We start from the raw sequence: 18,350 nt of genomic DNA on the forward strand, positions 1-18,350 counted from the left end.
TAATCTAATTTTTGGTTATTTTATTTGGGGTTAAGTTAGGAGGTGTTAGGTTAGGGGGGTTAGTTATTAGTTTATTACTATGCAATGTGGAGGTGGTGGTTTAGGGGTTAATTGGTTTATTTAGATAGTTTGTGATGTGGGGAAATGGCGGTTTAGGGGTTTAAACTTTTATTTAGTGTTAGCTATGTGGGGTGGCAGTTTAGGGGGTTAATATGTTTATTTAGATAGTCTGCGATGTGGGCGTGGCGGTTTAGGGGTTAATAGGTTTATTTAGTGTTTGTAATGTGGGGAGATGGCAGTTTAGGGGTTAATAGTATAGTTCATGTCAATATTGTATTATGGCCAAGAGACATGTATTTGAAGGAAGCAAATACACAATTAAAAAATAAAATCTGTTACAGAGAATTATGGGGAAACCCATCTATAGAATTCCACAGCCAATACAATAAATTAATTGATACAGCCAGTAAGAAAGGGTTACTAAACAATAAAGAAAAGAAATTCTTACAGGTCACCCATCCAAAAACAGTGACTTTTTATTTAATCCCAAAGGTCCACAAAAACAGCAAACAACCACCTGGCAGACCTATTGTATCTGGGAATGAAAATTTAACGGAAAAAGCCAGCCAGTACGTTGACACACGCTTAAGACCCTTTCTAACTCAATTATCATCTTATGTCAAAGATACAATGGAGGTTCTACAAATAATTAAAGACATTAACATCACAAAGGATACCTGGTTAGTCACCAGTGATGTGGAATCGCTATACACCAGCATCGAACACAATTTAGGAATAAATGCGGTGAGATATTTTCTGCAAATGTCCTCAGAAGAAAGCCCTGAACATAACCAATTCATACTCGACCTACTGAAATTTGTACTGACCAAAAATTATTTTCTCTTTAACAACAAATATTACTTGCAAACACAGGGAACAGCGATGGGCACGGCATGTGCTCCCACCTACGCTAATCTATTTTTAGGATGGTGGGAGCAAACGGAGGTATTCACAGATACAAACGATGAACATTGCAGGAAAATCCCACTTTGGATCAGGTACATAGATGACATTCTGTTTCTATGGGAAGGCACTGAACAAGAGTTGGAAATCTTTCTTGGAAAATTAAATCAAAATAATCTGAATATCAGACTGACACATCACAAGAGCCAAACTGACATCTCATTCTTAGATTTGTTGATTAAAAAGGAAACAGATGGCTCATTAAGCACGGACCTGTTCAGAAAGGAGACAGCCACTAACAATGTTCTTTTTGCTACCAGTGCCCACGCTCCCAACACTGTTAAATCCTTACCCATAGGAGAGTTCCTAAGATTAAGGAGAAACTGCTCTCAGGATAAGACCTTTAAAACAAGAGCCATAGAGTTAGAGAATCATCTTTTACAAAGAGGATACAGCAAAAGATCCATTTGCAAAGCTAAATCAAGAGCACTTAAAACCCCAAGATCAGATCTCTTGAAGACTAAAACCAAAAAATGTGACCCCAAGACACGACTAGTGCTAACGTATAATCAAGACACCCATTTAATCAGGAACATAATCCAGAAAAATTGGCATATTCTTCAAGCTGACCCTCTACTTAAAGATCTAATAGGAGACCGGGTACAACTGAGTTATCGAAGAAACAAAAACTTGAAAGAAATGCTCAGTCCCAGCCATTATGTATATAAATCCAAAAAAACAAGACCAGCAGAACTAGGATCATTTGCCTGTGGAAACTGCTCCTCTTGCAGTAATATGATAAAAAAGAAAACCATAACAGATAGATTCGGAAAACACCATAAAATTAAGACATACATTAGTTGTAACACCACGGGTGTAATCTATGCCCTCCAATGTAAGTGTCCCAGAGTTTACATAGGAATGACAACAAGAACGTTACACACAAGATTGATGGAACACATGCGAAATATCAGAAATGCCCCATCTGATTTGTCCAAAGATAAAAAGATCACGTCTGTAGCATCTCACTTTTTCCGACATCACCAATCTAAAACCTCTGAACTCAAGTGTCATGGGATCCAAAAAATATCATTAGGCTTAAGAGGTGGCGACCTGGAGAAAGCCCTTCTGAAGGCCGAAACCAGGTGGATATACCTGATGGATTCAGTATACCCCAAGGGTATGAATGAACAAAATAATTATTCCATGTTCCTATAAAGACATAAAGATTTGGAACATCCGTAAAACAGTGGAAACAGTCAAAACTAATCGATGACACATTAAGGTCATCACAATGGACCTACACAATATGATCCTCTAAATCCCCATTTTAGATTTTTTCACTCCCATCCTTTCCCTTTCTCCTCAATTCACCTTCTACATTTAGATGTGTCACAATGATTATTAAGGACACACCATATACACTAGACTCACTCCCCTCTGTTTATAAACAATAGAATCAAGGCACTCTGGTCCAGAAATGTAATATACATTTCTGGCACTAATATCCATCATGTCAGTCACCCCCAAGAACTAAGGTCACAATTTTCACACAAAAGTTCTTTACACTAAAGTACAGTATACTTCCTTTGGGCCTTACTTCACTCAGTAATACATACCATAGGTGTAAGACATGCATAATTCCTTTATAGTTAATCATGCACTACACTGATCACTTTTCAATTCGAGGATTATCTCGCTATGCACTCAAAATCCACACCCTCATAAGGATTCATTCAATACCGAATGCTATCATGTCAAAACTTTTATATACTTAACTCACATAATGCACGGAGCACTTTTATGTGTGTGTGTGTTTTCATCACATGCAGGTTATTGTTTTCACAATTTTGTCACTCCCTCCTTCCCACCTCCCCACTTTCGTGTAACCAACTGTCACTTCTCACACAGACCTCTTCAATTCATATTCTGACTCAACAAGTTAAAAATAGAAATTGGTACCTACTCCAAATTACCTCCATAAGTACCAGAATAGATGATATTCTGTAACCTGATATCAAACAAACGTTGATATCAATAATATGTGTATATTAAGGTAGCAACAAACCAGTTCTAAGTAATTTCACTTATTACAATCCCCCTCCTTTTATACAATCAATGTACACTCCCCTTGTCTGTAGATGTACTCACACTTTACCTAAGTCACAATCTCTTAATGTATTTGTATGCAAGGTCGTCACCTCCCCTTCCTTTCATTCAACATTGTTAACCTCTTCAATTCATATTCTGACCCAACAAGTTAAAAATAGAAATTGGTACCCACTCGAAATTACATTCATAAGTACCAGAATAGATGATATAGTACCAGAATAGATGATATTTAAACAAACGTTGAGATCAATAATATGTGTATATTAAGGTAGCAACAAACCAGTTTTAAGTAATTTCATTCATTACAATTTGTCTGTAGATGTACTCACATTTTACCTAAGTCACAATCCCTTAATATATTTGTATGCAAGGTCGTCACCTCCCCTTCCTTTCATTCAACATTGTAACCGTAGCAGCAGTATAGCATGTAACACGCAAAACTTGATTTAAGAAATTCAATCACAAACAATTTGTAGTCTTTATTAAGTATATGTAAATTCAACAACGCCTAATAGGTCCTCAGTATCAATATGACTACAAACTTGAATCTCATTGGTAAATAGTTTCCACAAATCTTAATCTTAGGAATAATAAATAATAATAAGTAAAACAAAAAATAACAAGTGAAAAATACACACTTTTTAATTCATACTCCTGCCGTACAACTATTCACGCAAGTCATTTGTTGTGAATCAGGTAGAATGCCAAAAGATTTAAGTCAGACTGTTCTGACAATAATATTCAGATTTCACATCCTATATTGATATACTGGTGATCGTGCGATAGAATATAGTAGAGAGCGATACGTCACCATTTGACCCAAACACCCCCCCACTTCTGAGCACTATGATTGGCTAATGACGACCAATCACTTTCATTCAGTGCATTTAAAATCCCTCTGACGCCGTCGCGCGTCACCTTTGAAAAAGCCGAGATAGTATCGGCGAAACATGTCAGGGAGGGGTATTGTCTAACAAACACCCCTATTAGCAGTTTTTAAATGGCATAGGAGTTTGATAACATAATGAAAATAAGCAGTCCGTAATCTTTAATTTAGCCACGTAATAGAAGTTAATCCAATACAATAATAGTATACTAATTTCAGTACCTAAAGCTATTACGGGAGCTACGCTACACGCTAAGGGTGGCTGCTGGGGGCAGTTAACACTGGATTTACTGTAGTAATTACCGGATAGATTTAACTAATAACTACCTATGTAGAAACAAGGCATCCTTAAGATCCGTCTTATACGCTTACTAAAAGACGCTTAGTCTGGTCTCTAAGTACTCAGCATTCAGATAAGTTGTTTTATAACCTTGAAGTGTGCTCGAATTTTTAAAAAAAACAAAATCCACCTCTAGAGATTGAGGTATCCTGGCAACAACGCTACACGCTAGGTGTGATTGCCAGAGACAATGAACATTAAGAATCTATGATGTAAATACGATAAAGGGTTATACTATAACTATGAACGCCTAAATAAGATATTAAGACTTGTATAAAAACAGTACTGAAGATCAGCATGTATTTATAAATCTCAGTTACATAACGCATAATTTGCTACTTTAATACCATTTGCTAAAGAGAGTAAGCAAAGTTCATACATAGCAAGCTAATACTAGTTTGGTAAAACCAAATCAACTTTACTAAGAGGTCATAAATTGTGCATGTCGAAATAAGACAGCACAAAAACAGTTTTCAATAATCAATATATGAAAGAAGCTCCTAAGTTTACCTAATGATTTACAAGCACCTTAAGCCAAAATTAAGGCGTAATTTAGAAGTGTGTTTGTAATCTTGAATTAATAACTGTATGTATGAAAATAAGTCTGGCCACAATAGGCACAGACGTGAATTAAGACACAAGAGCTGTAGCTAAATTGCGCTCAGACCAACATCTGAAATCTAGCAACTGTGAACTCAACGTTAAAACATCACATATTCTACACAATAATAAAGTGTTATTTTGAAACGTTATACAACAAGTGCACCAAATATCTAAGGTATCTGCAATAAGTTCACAACCTCATGTCTTAATACACCAACAGATTACTACACAAGGTAATCAATATTTTATAGGAGCTTCATTACCCTCTTATAGTAAGCCAAATTATTATGTAATTCAAGGTACCACCAGTATTCTAAGTTCCAACAAGACATCATATAGACGGATCATTCTTATTTTGTTGCCATTCAGTGTATAACACACGATCAGTATATGAACCCCAGTGAATACATTTCTGTCCATTCCCAGTACAGGATAACATATGGGATATTAGATGTTAGGACTTAATTTACTCAATATTGTGTGATAGCACCTATCACTATAATCCTACAAAAGGTTAATGATATTAACTATAGACAATGCCAACACTGTCTATAAAATCAATATATTCATTTAATCCCATAGGTACTATTGCTGTTGTACCAGATAAAATACCTAGAACTCTCAATATTGAGGTGTACTCGCTGTTCAAGGTACCCACAATATTTGTATAACCAGGTTACGGAACTGACTACTAATCAATATATGTGTGATTCTGTTCCTATGTGTTTTTAAAGTACACACACACACACTTTAATTCAATTTTATTAATATTTAATAAAAGTTATGTTTTAATTAAATTCACTCGAATACAAAGTTTCTGGTCCTTAAAAGTGAGTCTATTATTCACAATAATCAGGGACGGAAGTGCTCCTGAAAGTGCACTTTTTTCAGTCTTGATCCCTTCTCCCGGGCTCTAGACTTCATTCCTAAGGTATTTTTGTTGTGTTTTGTGCAACCTTTTTGCATAGGAAAACAATTTACGAGAACTCTTATGGATTGGTGTGGGAAAGGCTATCGTGCTAGCGCAATGGCAAAATCTCCCAACTTGTCATATCAGCAGGAGAAAAATGTATCGTGAAATCGCTGTTCTGCAAACACAAAGTTCGTTGAGCATCACTTGTAATCTTGCCCTTAAAGGAACAGTCTACACCAGAATTGTTATTGTTTAAAAAGAAAGATAATCCCTTTTTTACCCATTCCCCAGTTTTGCATAACCAATACAGCTATATTTATATATATTTTACCTCTGTGATTATCTTGTATCTAAGCCTCGGCAAACTGCCCCTTTATTTCAGTTCTTTTGACAGACTTGCAGTTTAGCCTATCAGTGATGGCTCCCAGGTAACTTTATGTGCATGAGCACAGTGTTATCTATAGGAAAAACATGAACTAATACCCTCTAGTGGTGAAAACCTGTTAAAATGCATTCTTAAGAGGCGGCCTTCAAGGTCTAAGAAATTAGCATATGAACCTCCTAGGTTAATCTTTCAACTAAGAATATCAAGAGAACAAAGAAAAATTGGTGATAAAAGTAAATTGGAAAATTGTTTAAAATTACATGCCCTATCTGAATCATGAAAGTTTGTTTTGGACTAGACTGTTCCTTTAAGCAGTGGTGTGATTATACATTTATTAGAACTTTGCACAATGGCATTTGTAGAAGTCACGTTTGTTTTTGCTACCACATGTATAAAGGGCAATAGTTTACTTGTTAATACCCGTAAGGTCACGGAATATTGCCCTTAATAATGTTTACGCGTTAGACTCAAAAGGTTTAACTGTTGATACCAACTACACATAAAATGCTAAAAAGAGGATCCCATTAGTCCTCTCATAAGCTTCCCTCACATGTTTCACGTAAGTGCAGAGTTTCCTAATTATATAGGAAATAACCCAAAAGGTGATGTCAGTCTCTAAGGAGCCTATTTAAGAAGGTGCGACCGGACATGATCCGATATTGTGGATCATGTCCGCTGCACATCGATAAATGCAGACGGCATTTATCATTGCACAAGCAGTTCTTGTGAACTGCTAGTGCAATACTGCCCCCTGCAGATTCGCGGCCAATCTGCCGCTAGCAGAAGGTGTCACTCAACCTGATTGTATTGGATCGGGTTGATTTCCGGCAATGTCTGTCCACTGCTTCAGAGCCGGCGGACAGGTTATAGAGCAGCGGTCTTTAGACCGCTGCTTCATAACTTTAGTTTCTGGCGAGCCTTCAGACACAGGGCATCCATACGGAGCTTGATAAATATGCCCCTAATAGTGTATCCCTATCGGCTTATGTAGATGTCAATCATTTAGAACATAATGGCGTAAAATATATTGTTTAACACAGATCATATAATATTAGTTGGACAAAAATTGAGAAGACCTTCAGTGAGGTTAATTTAACATATTATTATACTATTGAGGATTAAGTCATTGTTGTTATTTGACTTAATATAAAACACGTCATCTTTATATCCCCAATATCAAGCAGTACTGTACATAGTATGTTTTATAAATAGAATTAAGAACAGAGAATTGTGAAAAAAAAACTGACTGCTAGATTTAGAGTTTGGCGTTAGCCGTCAAAACCAGCGTTAGAGGCTCCTAACGCTGGTTTTGGGCTACCGCTGGTATTTAGAGACTTGAAGGTAAGGGTCTAACGCTCCATACCGCAGATCCCCCTACGCCATTTGCGTATCCTATCTTTTCAATGGGATCTTTCTAACGCTGGTATTTAGAGTCTTGGCTGAAGTGAGCGTTAGAAATCTAACGACAAGACTCCAGCCGCAGAAAAAAGTCAGGAGTTAAGAGCTTTCTGGGCTAATGCCGGTTCATAGAGCTCTTAACTACTGTGCTCTTAAGTACACTAACACCCATAAACTACCTATGTACCCCTAAACCGAGGCCCCCCCCACATCGCCGCCACTCTAATAAATTTTTTTAACCCCTAATCTGCCGACCGCACACCGCCGCAACCTACGTTATCCCTATGTACCCCTAATCTGCTGCCCCTAACACCGCCGACTCCTATATTATATTTATTAACCCCTAATCTGCCGCCACCAATGTCGCTGCTACCTTACCTACAATTATTAACCCCTAATCTGCCGACCGGACCTCACCGCTACTATAATAAATGTATTAACCCCTAATCCGCCTCACTCCCGCCTCAATAACCCTATAATAAATAGTATTAACCCCTAATCTGCCCTCCCTAACATCGCCAACACCTAACTTCAAGTATTAACCCCTAATCTGCCGACCGGACCTCACCACTACTATAATAAATGTATTAACCCCTAAAGCTAAGTCTAACCCTAACACTAACACCCCCCTAACTTAAATATATATAAGTTTTATTCTAACAAAATAAATTATTTCTTATTAAATAAATTATTCCTATTTAAAGCTAAATACTTACCTGTAAAATAAACCCTAATATAGCTACAATATAAATTATAATTATATTGTAGCTATTTTAGGATTAATATTTATATTACAGGCAACTTTGTATTTATTTTAACCAGGTACAATAGCTATTAAATAGTTAATAACTATTTAATAGCTACCTAGTTAAAATAATTACAAAATTACCTGTAAAATAAATCCTAACCTAAGTTACAATTAAACCTAACACTACACTAGCAATAAATTAATTAAATAAAATACCTACAATTAAATCTAACACTACACTATCAATACATTAATTACATGAAATACCTACAATTAAATACAATTAAATAAACTAACTAAAGTACAAAAAATAAAAAAAGCTAAGTTACAAAAAATAAAAAAATTAATTACAAACATAATAAAAATATTACAACAATTTTAAGCTAATTACACCTACTCTAAGCCCCCTAATAAAATAACAAAGCCCCCCAAAATAAAAAAAATGCCCTACCCTATTCTAAAATTAAAATAGAAAAGCTCTTTTACCTTACCAGCCCTTAAAAGGGCCTTTTGCAGGGCATGCCCCAAAGAATTCAGCTCTTTTGCCTGTAAAAAAAAAACATACAATACCCCCCCCAACATTACAAGCCACCACCCACATACCCCTAATCTAACCCAAACCCCCCTTAAATAAACCTAACACTAAGCCCCTGAAGATCTTCCTACCTTATCTTCACCACACCGGGTAACACCCATCAGTCCAGGCTCCGAAATCTTCATCCAAGCCCAAGCGGGGACTGGAGATCCATCATCCGGCTGAAGTCTTCAATCAAGCGGCAAGAAGAAGTCCAGAAGAGGCTCCAAAGTCTTCATCCTATCCGGGCAGAAGAGGAGATCCGGACCGGCAACCCTCTTCATCCAAGCGGCATCTTCTATCTTCATCCGATTACGAGCGGCTCCATCTTGAAGACCTCCGGCGCGGATCCATCCTCTTCTTCCGACGTCCTAAGTCCGAATGAAGGTTCCTTTAAATGACGTCATCCAAGATGGCGTCCCTCGAATTCCGATTGGCTGATAGGATTCTATCAGCCAATTGGAATTAAGGTAGGGAAAATCTGATTCTTTTAGTGATATTTGGGCTTTCGTTTAAAGGGCAACCTATAACTTTCAACTTGTAATATCAACACTATTTAAGGTGGTCACTATATCTATTGAAAGTAAGGGGTGCTAACCCTTCTCTGGTAAATCTGTTTTACCATGTACTTACCAATATGCACGCTAATTTTAGTGTAGTCCAGCAATATTTATATGGCCCCTTGTGCTAGCATTAGCCCTCTACTTGTAATCAGGGCCATTGCCAGTAGGAAAAAGTCACTGGCCAGTAAGAACATCTCTCCCAGAGCTACAGGAGGACACAAACACATCCCACAAGCATAAAAACAAAACATTTTTGTGGAAGTGGATAAAATGACTGTCGAACTGAATACAAGGGACACCTGGCAACCCTACTCAGGGACCAGTGCTTGGGGCTGTTAGTCTTTAGTAATATTGCTAATGGTTTGTCTATTTGCAGTAAGTTTAAGATTTATAACAGAGCTGATATTAAGGGACAGATAATAAAACCCTCGGTGCATCAGACTTTTAAAAAATGTCTCTTTGCTCATCTGTAGCTTTGAGTGGACTAGCAAGTTTGCCCTCTGAACTAATGATGTTTCCCCTGACTGGTAGCCTGCAACAGTGAAACAAGCCCTGGGATAACAATAATAGACAATATTGTACCCTTACCTGTGTGGAACAGCAGCGTGAGAATTAATGCCAGACTTCTCATGTCTGCAGATTATTTTCACACACCTGTGGGGGAGTCAGAGTGCTATTAGATACAGTCACCTTCACAATCAGCCATAAAACTGACAAACTAATTCTAGTGTTCCTCAGGGGCAGAACTACTGGTTGTGCAATCGGTGAAGTGACAGTGGTGCAAAAGTGCTGGGGGGACCATAGTGCAATTAGATATACTCACCTTCACAATCAACTTTAAAACTGACGGGCGGAACTAATGGTGGTGCAGTTGGTGCAGTGGTACTTGTGCACGAGTGCCAGGGTAGGGCCAGAGAGTCATTAGATGTAGTTACCTTCACAATCAACTCTAACACTGACAACTAACTCTAGTGCTTCTCAGGGGTGGAACTAATGGTGGTGCAGTGGCACTAGGACATGAGTGCTGGGAGGGGGGCAGGGTGCCATTAGATATAGTCATCTCACTAACTAATAAACCTGCACAATGCTTTCCATGTCTATTCTGCTTTTTCTGTCTACCTTTCTCCTAAAACTCACTGCATGTCCCTATAATAATAACCCCCACACTAGCCATATCTCTCCCTCCCTTGTCTCATCCCCTGTGGTGTCCTATCAAAAACTTCTCTGTCTCCTTAGAAACACAACTAACTCTCCTCTCTCTAATCATACCCGCTCTTACAAGTCTCACTGTCACCTTCTGTCACTCACATTCCTACTACTGCTTGCTGTTGGTGACATTTCTCCTAACCCTGGCCCTGCAGCGATCACCAAACTTCCACACTCTCTCTCAGTCTCCCACAGTAAAAACTCTAGGTCATGCAATCCTAGTAATCTCATCTCTATTAACCCACAGGGTTTATCCCCACTATTTTCTTGTGCTCTCTGGAACACTCGCTCTATCTGTAACAAACTTACAACTGTTCACAACCTGTTTGTTTCCAAGGCTTTAAAACTTTTAGCAATTACTGAAACCTGGCTATCTTTTTCTGACACTGCTCCCATTGCTGCTCTACCACACGGTGGTTTCCACTTTAGCCACACACCTAGGCCAGGTGAGAGACATGGTGGTGGTGTTGGGATCTTACTCTCCCCCTCCTGCTGCTATGAGTATCTTCCTCCTCTTCCATCTTTCTCCTTTTCCTCCTTTGAAGTCTACTGCATTTGCCTGTTCTTCCCCATCTCCCTCAGAGTTGCAGTTATCTATTGGACCAACCTCCCAATTTCTCAACAACTTTGCCGCCTGGCTTCCTCACTTTTGCTCTACAAATACACCTGCTCTAATTCTGGGGGACTTCAACATCCCCATTGATAAGCCATCTGCCCCTGCTGCCCCTAAACTTCTCTCACTCACAAACTCCTTCAGTCTCTCACAATCCACCCTATTCCATCCACCCTATTCCCTACTCACCGCAATGGACACTCTATCAAACTGATATTCTCCTACATCTGCTCTATCTCTGATGTCACCTGTCGCCCATTTCCTATCTCAGACCACTATCTGCTCACCTATAATCTTAATGTTCAGGCTAAACCTACTTCTCCCCTTGCCCCCGCACCCGTAGAAATCTGCACACTGTGGATACTCTCCAACTTCTCAACCTTATGCAAATACTCCTCCCCTAAACGTCCATGATATCCTACCCTAACCTTGCTACAACCCACTTTAACAATACTATCTCCTCTGCACTAGACACTTTTGCTCCTCCCCAATTACATAAAACCCCATGCCGTCAGTTCCAGCCCTGGCACTCTCAGAGAATACACCACCTACAAAAATGCTCCTGCACTGCTGAGCATGCCTAGAGGAAATCCCGCTCTGAACCTGATTTCATCCACTATAGGTTCATTCTTTATTCTTATACCACTGCCCTTCTCTTTGCCAAGCAAAACTATTTTTCTTCTCTTATATCTACTCACTCCTCAAACCCTAAACGACTATTCTCCATTTTAAACTATCTCCCCTACCCACCTGCACCACCCCCTTTATCTGCCTTTAGTGCTCAAAACCTGGCAGACTACTTTTTCAACAAAATGCTTGCCATCCAAAGCAACATCCCAACACAAGTCTACAATCTTCCATCTCTGCCCCAAGTCCCCTGCCACCCTCTGCACCCCCCCCCCCCAACCACTGAGAATGAAGTGGGTTCCTTATTGTCTTTCTCACACCGCCCTACCTACTCACTTGACCCTATCCCTTCACACCTTATACCTTATCTGACTTCCACCCTCATTCCAGCTCTTACTCACATATTCAACCAATTCCTTTCTACTACTTTATTCCCATCTTCCTTCAAACATGCAAAGGTCACCCTCATTCTCAAAAAACCCTCCCTTTACCCTAATTCTCCAGAAAACTAAAGTCACATATCACTACTTCCCCTAGCTTCAGAAGCCCTGGAAAAACTAGTTTCTGATCTCCTAACCCACTTCCTATTAACCAACTCCTTGCTTGACCCCCTGGAAACTGTCTTCCGTCCCCAACACTCAACTGAGACTTCCCTCACCAAGGTTACTAACAATCTTCTTTCTGCTAAAAGCAACAGCTACTACTCTATACTTATCTTACTTGACCTTTCTGCTGCCTTTTACACTGTTGACCATCCCCTGCTCCTACAGACTGTCAGCTCTCTTGGGTTCTGTGACACTTCCCTCTCCAGAATCCACTCTTATCTCTCTAACAGGTTCTTTTCTGTGTCATTGTCTGGCGACTTCTCCTCTCCATAACCTCTATCTGTTGGAGTACCTCAAGGCTCTGTTCTGAGTCCTCTACTCTTCTCTTTTTACACTTCTTCACTGGGTAAACTTATCAACAGCTATGGCTTCAAATATCACCTCTATGCTGATTATACCCAGAACTACCACTCTATCCCTGCTCTCTTTCCTTCTTTCCTTTCTTAAGTCAGCGACTACTTATCTGGCATTTGTTTCTGGATGGCCTCTCACCACCTAAAAATTAACATGTCCAACACTGAGCTCCTTCTAATCCCCCCTCTAATTCTACTCCAATTTCAAACTTTTCTATGCCGGTCAACTGTATCACTATCTCCCCATCACCCCAAGTCCGCTGCCTCAGAGTTACACTTGACTCAAATCTGTCCTTCATCCCCACATCTAATTGCTCTCTTCATCCTGCCACAACCATCTACTTAATATCTATAAAATTTGTCCGTTTCTGAGCGATGAAACTACTAAACAGCTAGTCCACTACCAGGTAATTTCCCATTACTACTGTAATAACCTACTCACTGGCCTTCCTCTCTCCCGCCTCTCCCCCCTTCAATCCATCCTAAATGCCTCTTCTAGGCTAATCCACCTCTCACTACACCCTGTATCTGCTGCACCTCTCTGTGAGTCCCTTTACTGGCTCCCCATTCACAGCAGAGTTAAATACAAAATTCTCACCCTTACCAGCGCCACACCTCCCTACCTGTCTTCACTCATCAACAAATATACTCCAGTCCATCAACAAATATACTCCAGCCCACCCCCTAAGATCCAACAATGACCTGCACCTTACATCGTCTACCATCACCTTCTCCCATGCTAGAATACAGAACTTCTCTTGTGCGGCACCAACCCTCTGGAATGCACTTCCTCGTGCTGTCACACTTTCCCCTAACATGTCCTCCTTTAAATGCTCTCTAAAGAACATTTTGTTCAGGGAAACTATCACCCAAATCAGTAAAAAATTTATTCCACTTACCTAATAATTGCCCTCATCTAACTCTGCACTAACATCATTCTCACCTTTGCAATCTCCACCTCCTGTTTCTCATCCTCCTACCCACCTAGATTATAAATTCCCACGGGAACAGGGCCCTCAATTCCCCCAGTATTTGTTTGTTAAATTTTGTCTGGTGTCTTATAGTGTATTGTATTGTATCACTATTGTACTTTTTTCTTTGTACCCATGGCAACACTGCAGAATCTGTTGGCGCTTTATAAATAAATAATAATAATAATAATAACAATAATAATAATAAAATATGCATTGTTTATGGATTATATATAGAGATGTTGTCCTGTCTCTGTATAATGATCTGATCCACTCCCTGTATCTGTATCTGTATAATTATCTGATCTGCTCCTTGTATCGGTATAATTATCTGATCCGCTCCCTGTAGCTGTATAATTATCTGATCCGTTCCCTGTATCTGTATAATTATCTGATCCGCTCCATATATTTGTATAATAATCTGATCCGCTTCCTGTATCTGTATAATGATCTAATCCTCTCCCTGTATCTGTATAATTATCTGATCCGCTCCCTGTATCTGTATAATTATGTGATCTGCTCCCTCTGTATCTGTATAATTATCTGATCTGCTCCATATATTTGTATAATAATCTGATCCGCTTCCTGTATCTGTATAATGATCTAATCCTCTCCCTGTATCTGTATAATTATCTCATCCGCTCCCTGTATCAGTATAATTATGTGATCTGCTCCCTCTGTATCTGTATAATTATCTGATCCGCTCCCTGTATCTGTATAATTATCTGATCCGCTCCCTGTATCTGTATAATTATGTGATCCGCTCCCTGTATCTGTATAATTATGTGATCCACTCCCTGTATCTGTATAATTATCTGATCTGCTCACAGTATCAATGTGATCCGCTCCCTGTATCTGTATAATTATGTTATCAGCTCCCTGTATCTGTATAATTATCTGATCCGCTGACTGTATCTGTATCTGTATAATTATGTGATCTGCTCCCTCTGTATCTGTATAATTATCTGATCCGCTCCCTGTAGCTGTATAATTATCTGACCCGTTCCCTGTATCTGTATAATTATCTGATCCGGTCCCTGTATCTGTATTATTATCTGATCCGCTCCATATATTTGTATAATAATCTGATCCGCTTCCTGTATCTGTATAATGATCTAATCCTCTCCCTGTATCTGTATAATTATGTGATCTGCTCCCTCTGTATCTGTATAATTATCTGATCCGCTCCCTGTATCTGTATAATTATCTGATCCGCTCCCTGTATCTGTATAATTATCTAATCCGCTCCCTGTAGCGGTATAATTATCTGATCCGCTCCCTGTATCTGTATAATTATCTGATCCGCTCCCTGTATCTGTATAAAGATCTGATCCTCTCCCTGTATCTGTATAATTATGTGATCCGCTCACTGTATCTGTATAATTATCTGATCCTCTCCCTGTATCTGTATAATTATCTGATCCTCTCCCTGTATCTGTATAATGATCTGATCCTCTCCCTGTATCTGTATAATTATCTGATCCTCTCCCTGTATCTGTATAATTATCTGATGCACTCCCTGTATCTGTATAATTATCTGATCTGCTCCATGTATCTGTATAATTATGTTATCCGCTCCCTGTATCTTTATAATGATCTGATCCTCTGCTTGTATCTGTATAATTATCTGATCCGCTCCCTGTATCTGTATAATTATGTGATCTGCTCCCTGTATCTGTATAATTATCTGATCCGCTCCCTGTATCTGTATCTGTATAATAATCTGATCCGCTCCCTGTATCTGTATAATTATCTGATCCGCTCCCTGTATCTGTATAATTATCTGATCCACTCCCTGTATCTGTATAATTATGTGATCCGCTCCCTGTATCTGTATAATTATGTGATCTGCTCCCTGTATCAGTATAATTATCTGATCCTCTCCCTGTATCTGTATTATTATCTGATCCTCTCCCTGTATCTGTATAATTATGTGATCCACTCCCTGTATCTGTATAATGATCTGATCCGCTCCCTGTATGTGTATAATTATGTGATCTGCTCCCTGTATCTGTATAATTATGTTATCCGCTCCCTGTATCTTTATAATGAACTGATCCTCTGCTTGTATCTGTATAATTATCTGATCCGCTCCCTGTATCTGTATAATTATCTGATCCGCTCCCTGTATCTGTATAATTATCTGATCCGCTCCCTGTATCTGTATAATTATCTGATCCGCTCCCTGTATCTGTATAATTATGTGATCCGCTCCCTGTATCTGTATAATTATCTGATCCGCTCCCTGTATCTGTATAATTATGTGATCCGCTCCCTGTATCTGTATAATTATCTGATCCGCTCCCTGTATCTGTATAATTATCTGATCCACTCCCTGTATCTGTATCTGTATAATAATCTGATCCGCTCCCTTTATTTGTATAATTATCTGTTCTGCTGACTGTATCTGTATAATGATCAGATCCTATCCCTGTATCTGTATTATTATCTGATCCTCTCCCTGTATCTGTATGATTATCTGATCCCCTCCTGGTATCTGTATAATTATGTGATCTGCTCCCTATATCTGTATAATAATGGGATCTGCTCCCTGTATCTGTATAATTATGTTATCCGCTCCCTGTATCTGTATAATTATCTGATCCTCTGCTTGTATCTGTATAATTATCTGATCCGCTGCCTGTATCTGTATAATTATGTGATCCACTCTCTGTATCTGTATAATTATCTGATCCGCTCACTGTATCTGAATAATTAACTGATCCACTCCCTGTATCTGTATAATTATCTGATCTGCTCCCTGTATCTGTATAATTATCTGATCCTCTCCCTGTATCTGTATAATAATGTGATCCACTCCTTGTATCTGTATAATGATCTGATCCTCTACCGGTATCGGTATAATTATCTGATCTGCTCCCTGTATCTGTATTATTATGTGATCCTCTCCCTGTATCTGTATAATAATGTGATCCACTCCCTGTATCTGTATAATTATCTGATCCGCTGACTGTATCTGTATAGTTAATTGATCAGCTCCCTGTATCTGTATAAATTTCTAATTTACTCCCTGTATCTGTATAATTATCTGATCCGTTCACTGTATCTGTATAATTATGTGATCCGCTCCCTGTACCTGTATAATTATCTGATCCGCTCACTTTATATGTATCTGTATAATTATGTGATCTGCTCCCTGTATCTGTATAATTATGTGATCTGCTCTCTGTATCTGTATAATTTTCTGATCCGCTCCCTGTATCTGTATAATTATCTGATCCGCTCCCTGTATCTGTATCTGTATAATAATCTGATCCGCTCCCTGTATCTGTATAATTATCTGATCTGCTGACTGTATCTGTATCTGTATAATGATTAGATCCTCTCCCTGTATCTGTACAATTATCTGATCCTCTGCCTGTATCTGTATGATTATCTGATCCGCTCCCGGTATCTGTATAATTATGTGATCTGCTCCCTGTATCTGTATAATAATGGGATCTGCTCCCTGTATCTGTATAATTATGTTATCCGCTCCCTGTATCTGTATAATGATCTGATCCTCTGCTTGTATCTGTATAATTATCTGATCCGCTACCTGTATCTGTATAATTATGTGATCCACTCTCTGTATCTGTATAATTATCTGATCCGCTCACTGTATCTGAATAATTAACTGATCCACTCCCTGTATCTGTATAATTATCTGATCTGCTCCCTGTATCTGTATAATTATCTGATCCTCTCCCTGTATCTGTATAATAATGTGATCCACTCACTGTATCTGTATAATTATCTGATCTGCTCCCTGTATCTGTATAATTATCTGATCCTCTCCCTGTATCTGTATAATAATGTGATCCACTCACTGTATCTGTATAATTATCTGATCCGCTCCCTGTATCTGTATAATTATCTGATCCGCTCCATATATTTGTATAATAATCTGATCCGCTTCCTGTATATGTATAATGATCTAATCCTCTCCCTGTATCTGTATAATTATCTGATCCGCTCCCTGTATCTGTATAATTATGTGATATGCTCCCTCTGTATCTGTATGATTATCTGATCCGCTCCCTGTAGCTGTATAATTATCTGACCCGCTCCCTGTATCTGTATAATGATCTGATCCGGTCCCTGTATCTGTATAATTATCTGATCCGCTCCATATATTTGTATAATAATCTGATCCACTTCCTGTATCTGTATCTGTATAATGATCTAATCCTCTCCCTGTATCTGTATAATTATCTGATCCGCTCCCTGTATCTGTATAAATATGTGATCTGCTCCCTGTATCTGTATAATTATGTGATCCGCTCCCTGTATCTGTATAATTATCTGATCCGCTCATTGTATCTGTATCTGTATAATTATGTGATCCACTCCCTGTATCTGTATAATGATCTGATCCTCTCCCTGTATCTGTATAATTATCTGATCTGCTCCCTGTATCTGTATAATTATGTGATCCGCTCCCTGTATCTGTATAATTATGTGATCCACTCCCTGTATCTGTATAATTA

At 38.8% G+C, this 18,350-nt stretch overlaps 1 protein-coding gene across 1 annotated transcript in view; it reads right to left on the reverse strand.

Moving 5' to 3' along the window:
- LOC128639169 (apolipoprotein A-I) overlaps positions 1-18,350 on the reverse strand; it is a 77,153-nt gene that overhangs the window by 23,704 nt on the left and 35,099 nt on the right. The window contains exon 2 of the mRNA XM_053691385.1: positions 10,074-10,139. Within this exon, the coding sequence (XP_053547360.1) occupies positions 10,074-10,116 (43 nt within the window). The 5' untranslated portion in view covers positions 10,117-10,139. The remainder of the gene's footprint in view (positions 1-10,073; positions 10,140-18,350) is intronic.

The sequence above is a fragment of the Bombina bombina genome, chromosome 8, assembly GCF_027579735.1.
Source record: "Bombina bombina isolate aBomBom1 chromosome 8, aBomBom1.pri, whole genome shotgun sequence".
Taxonomy (NCBI): domain Eukaryota; kingdom Metazoa; phylum Chordata; class Amphibia; order Anura; family Bombinatoridae; genus Bombina; species Bombina bombina.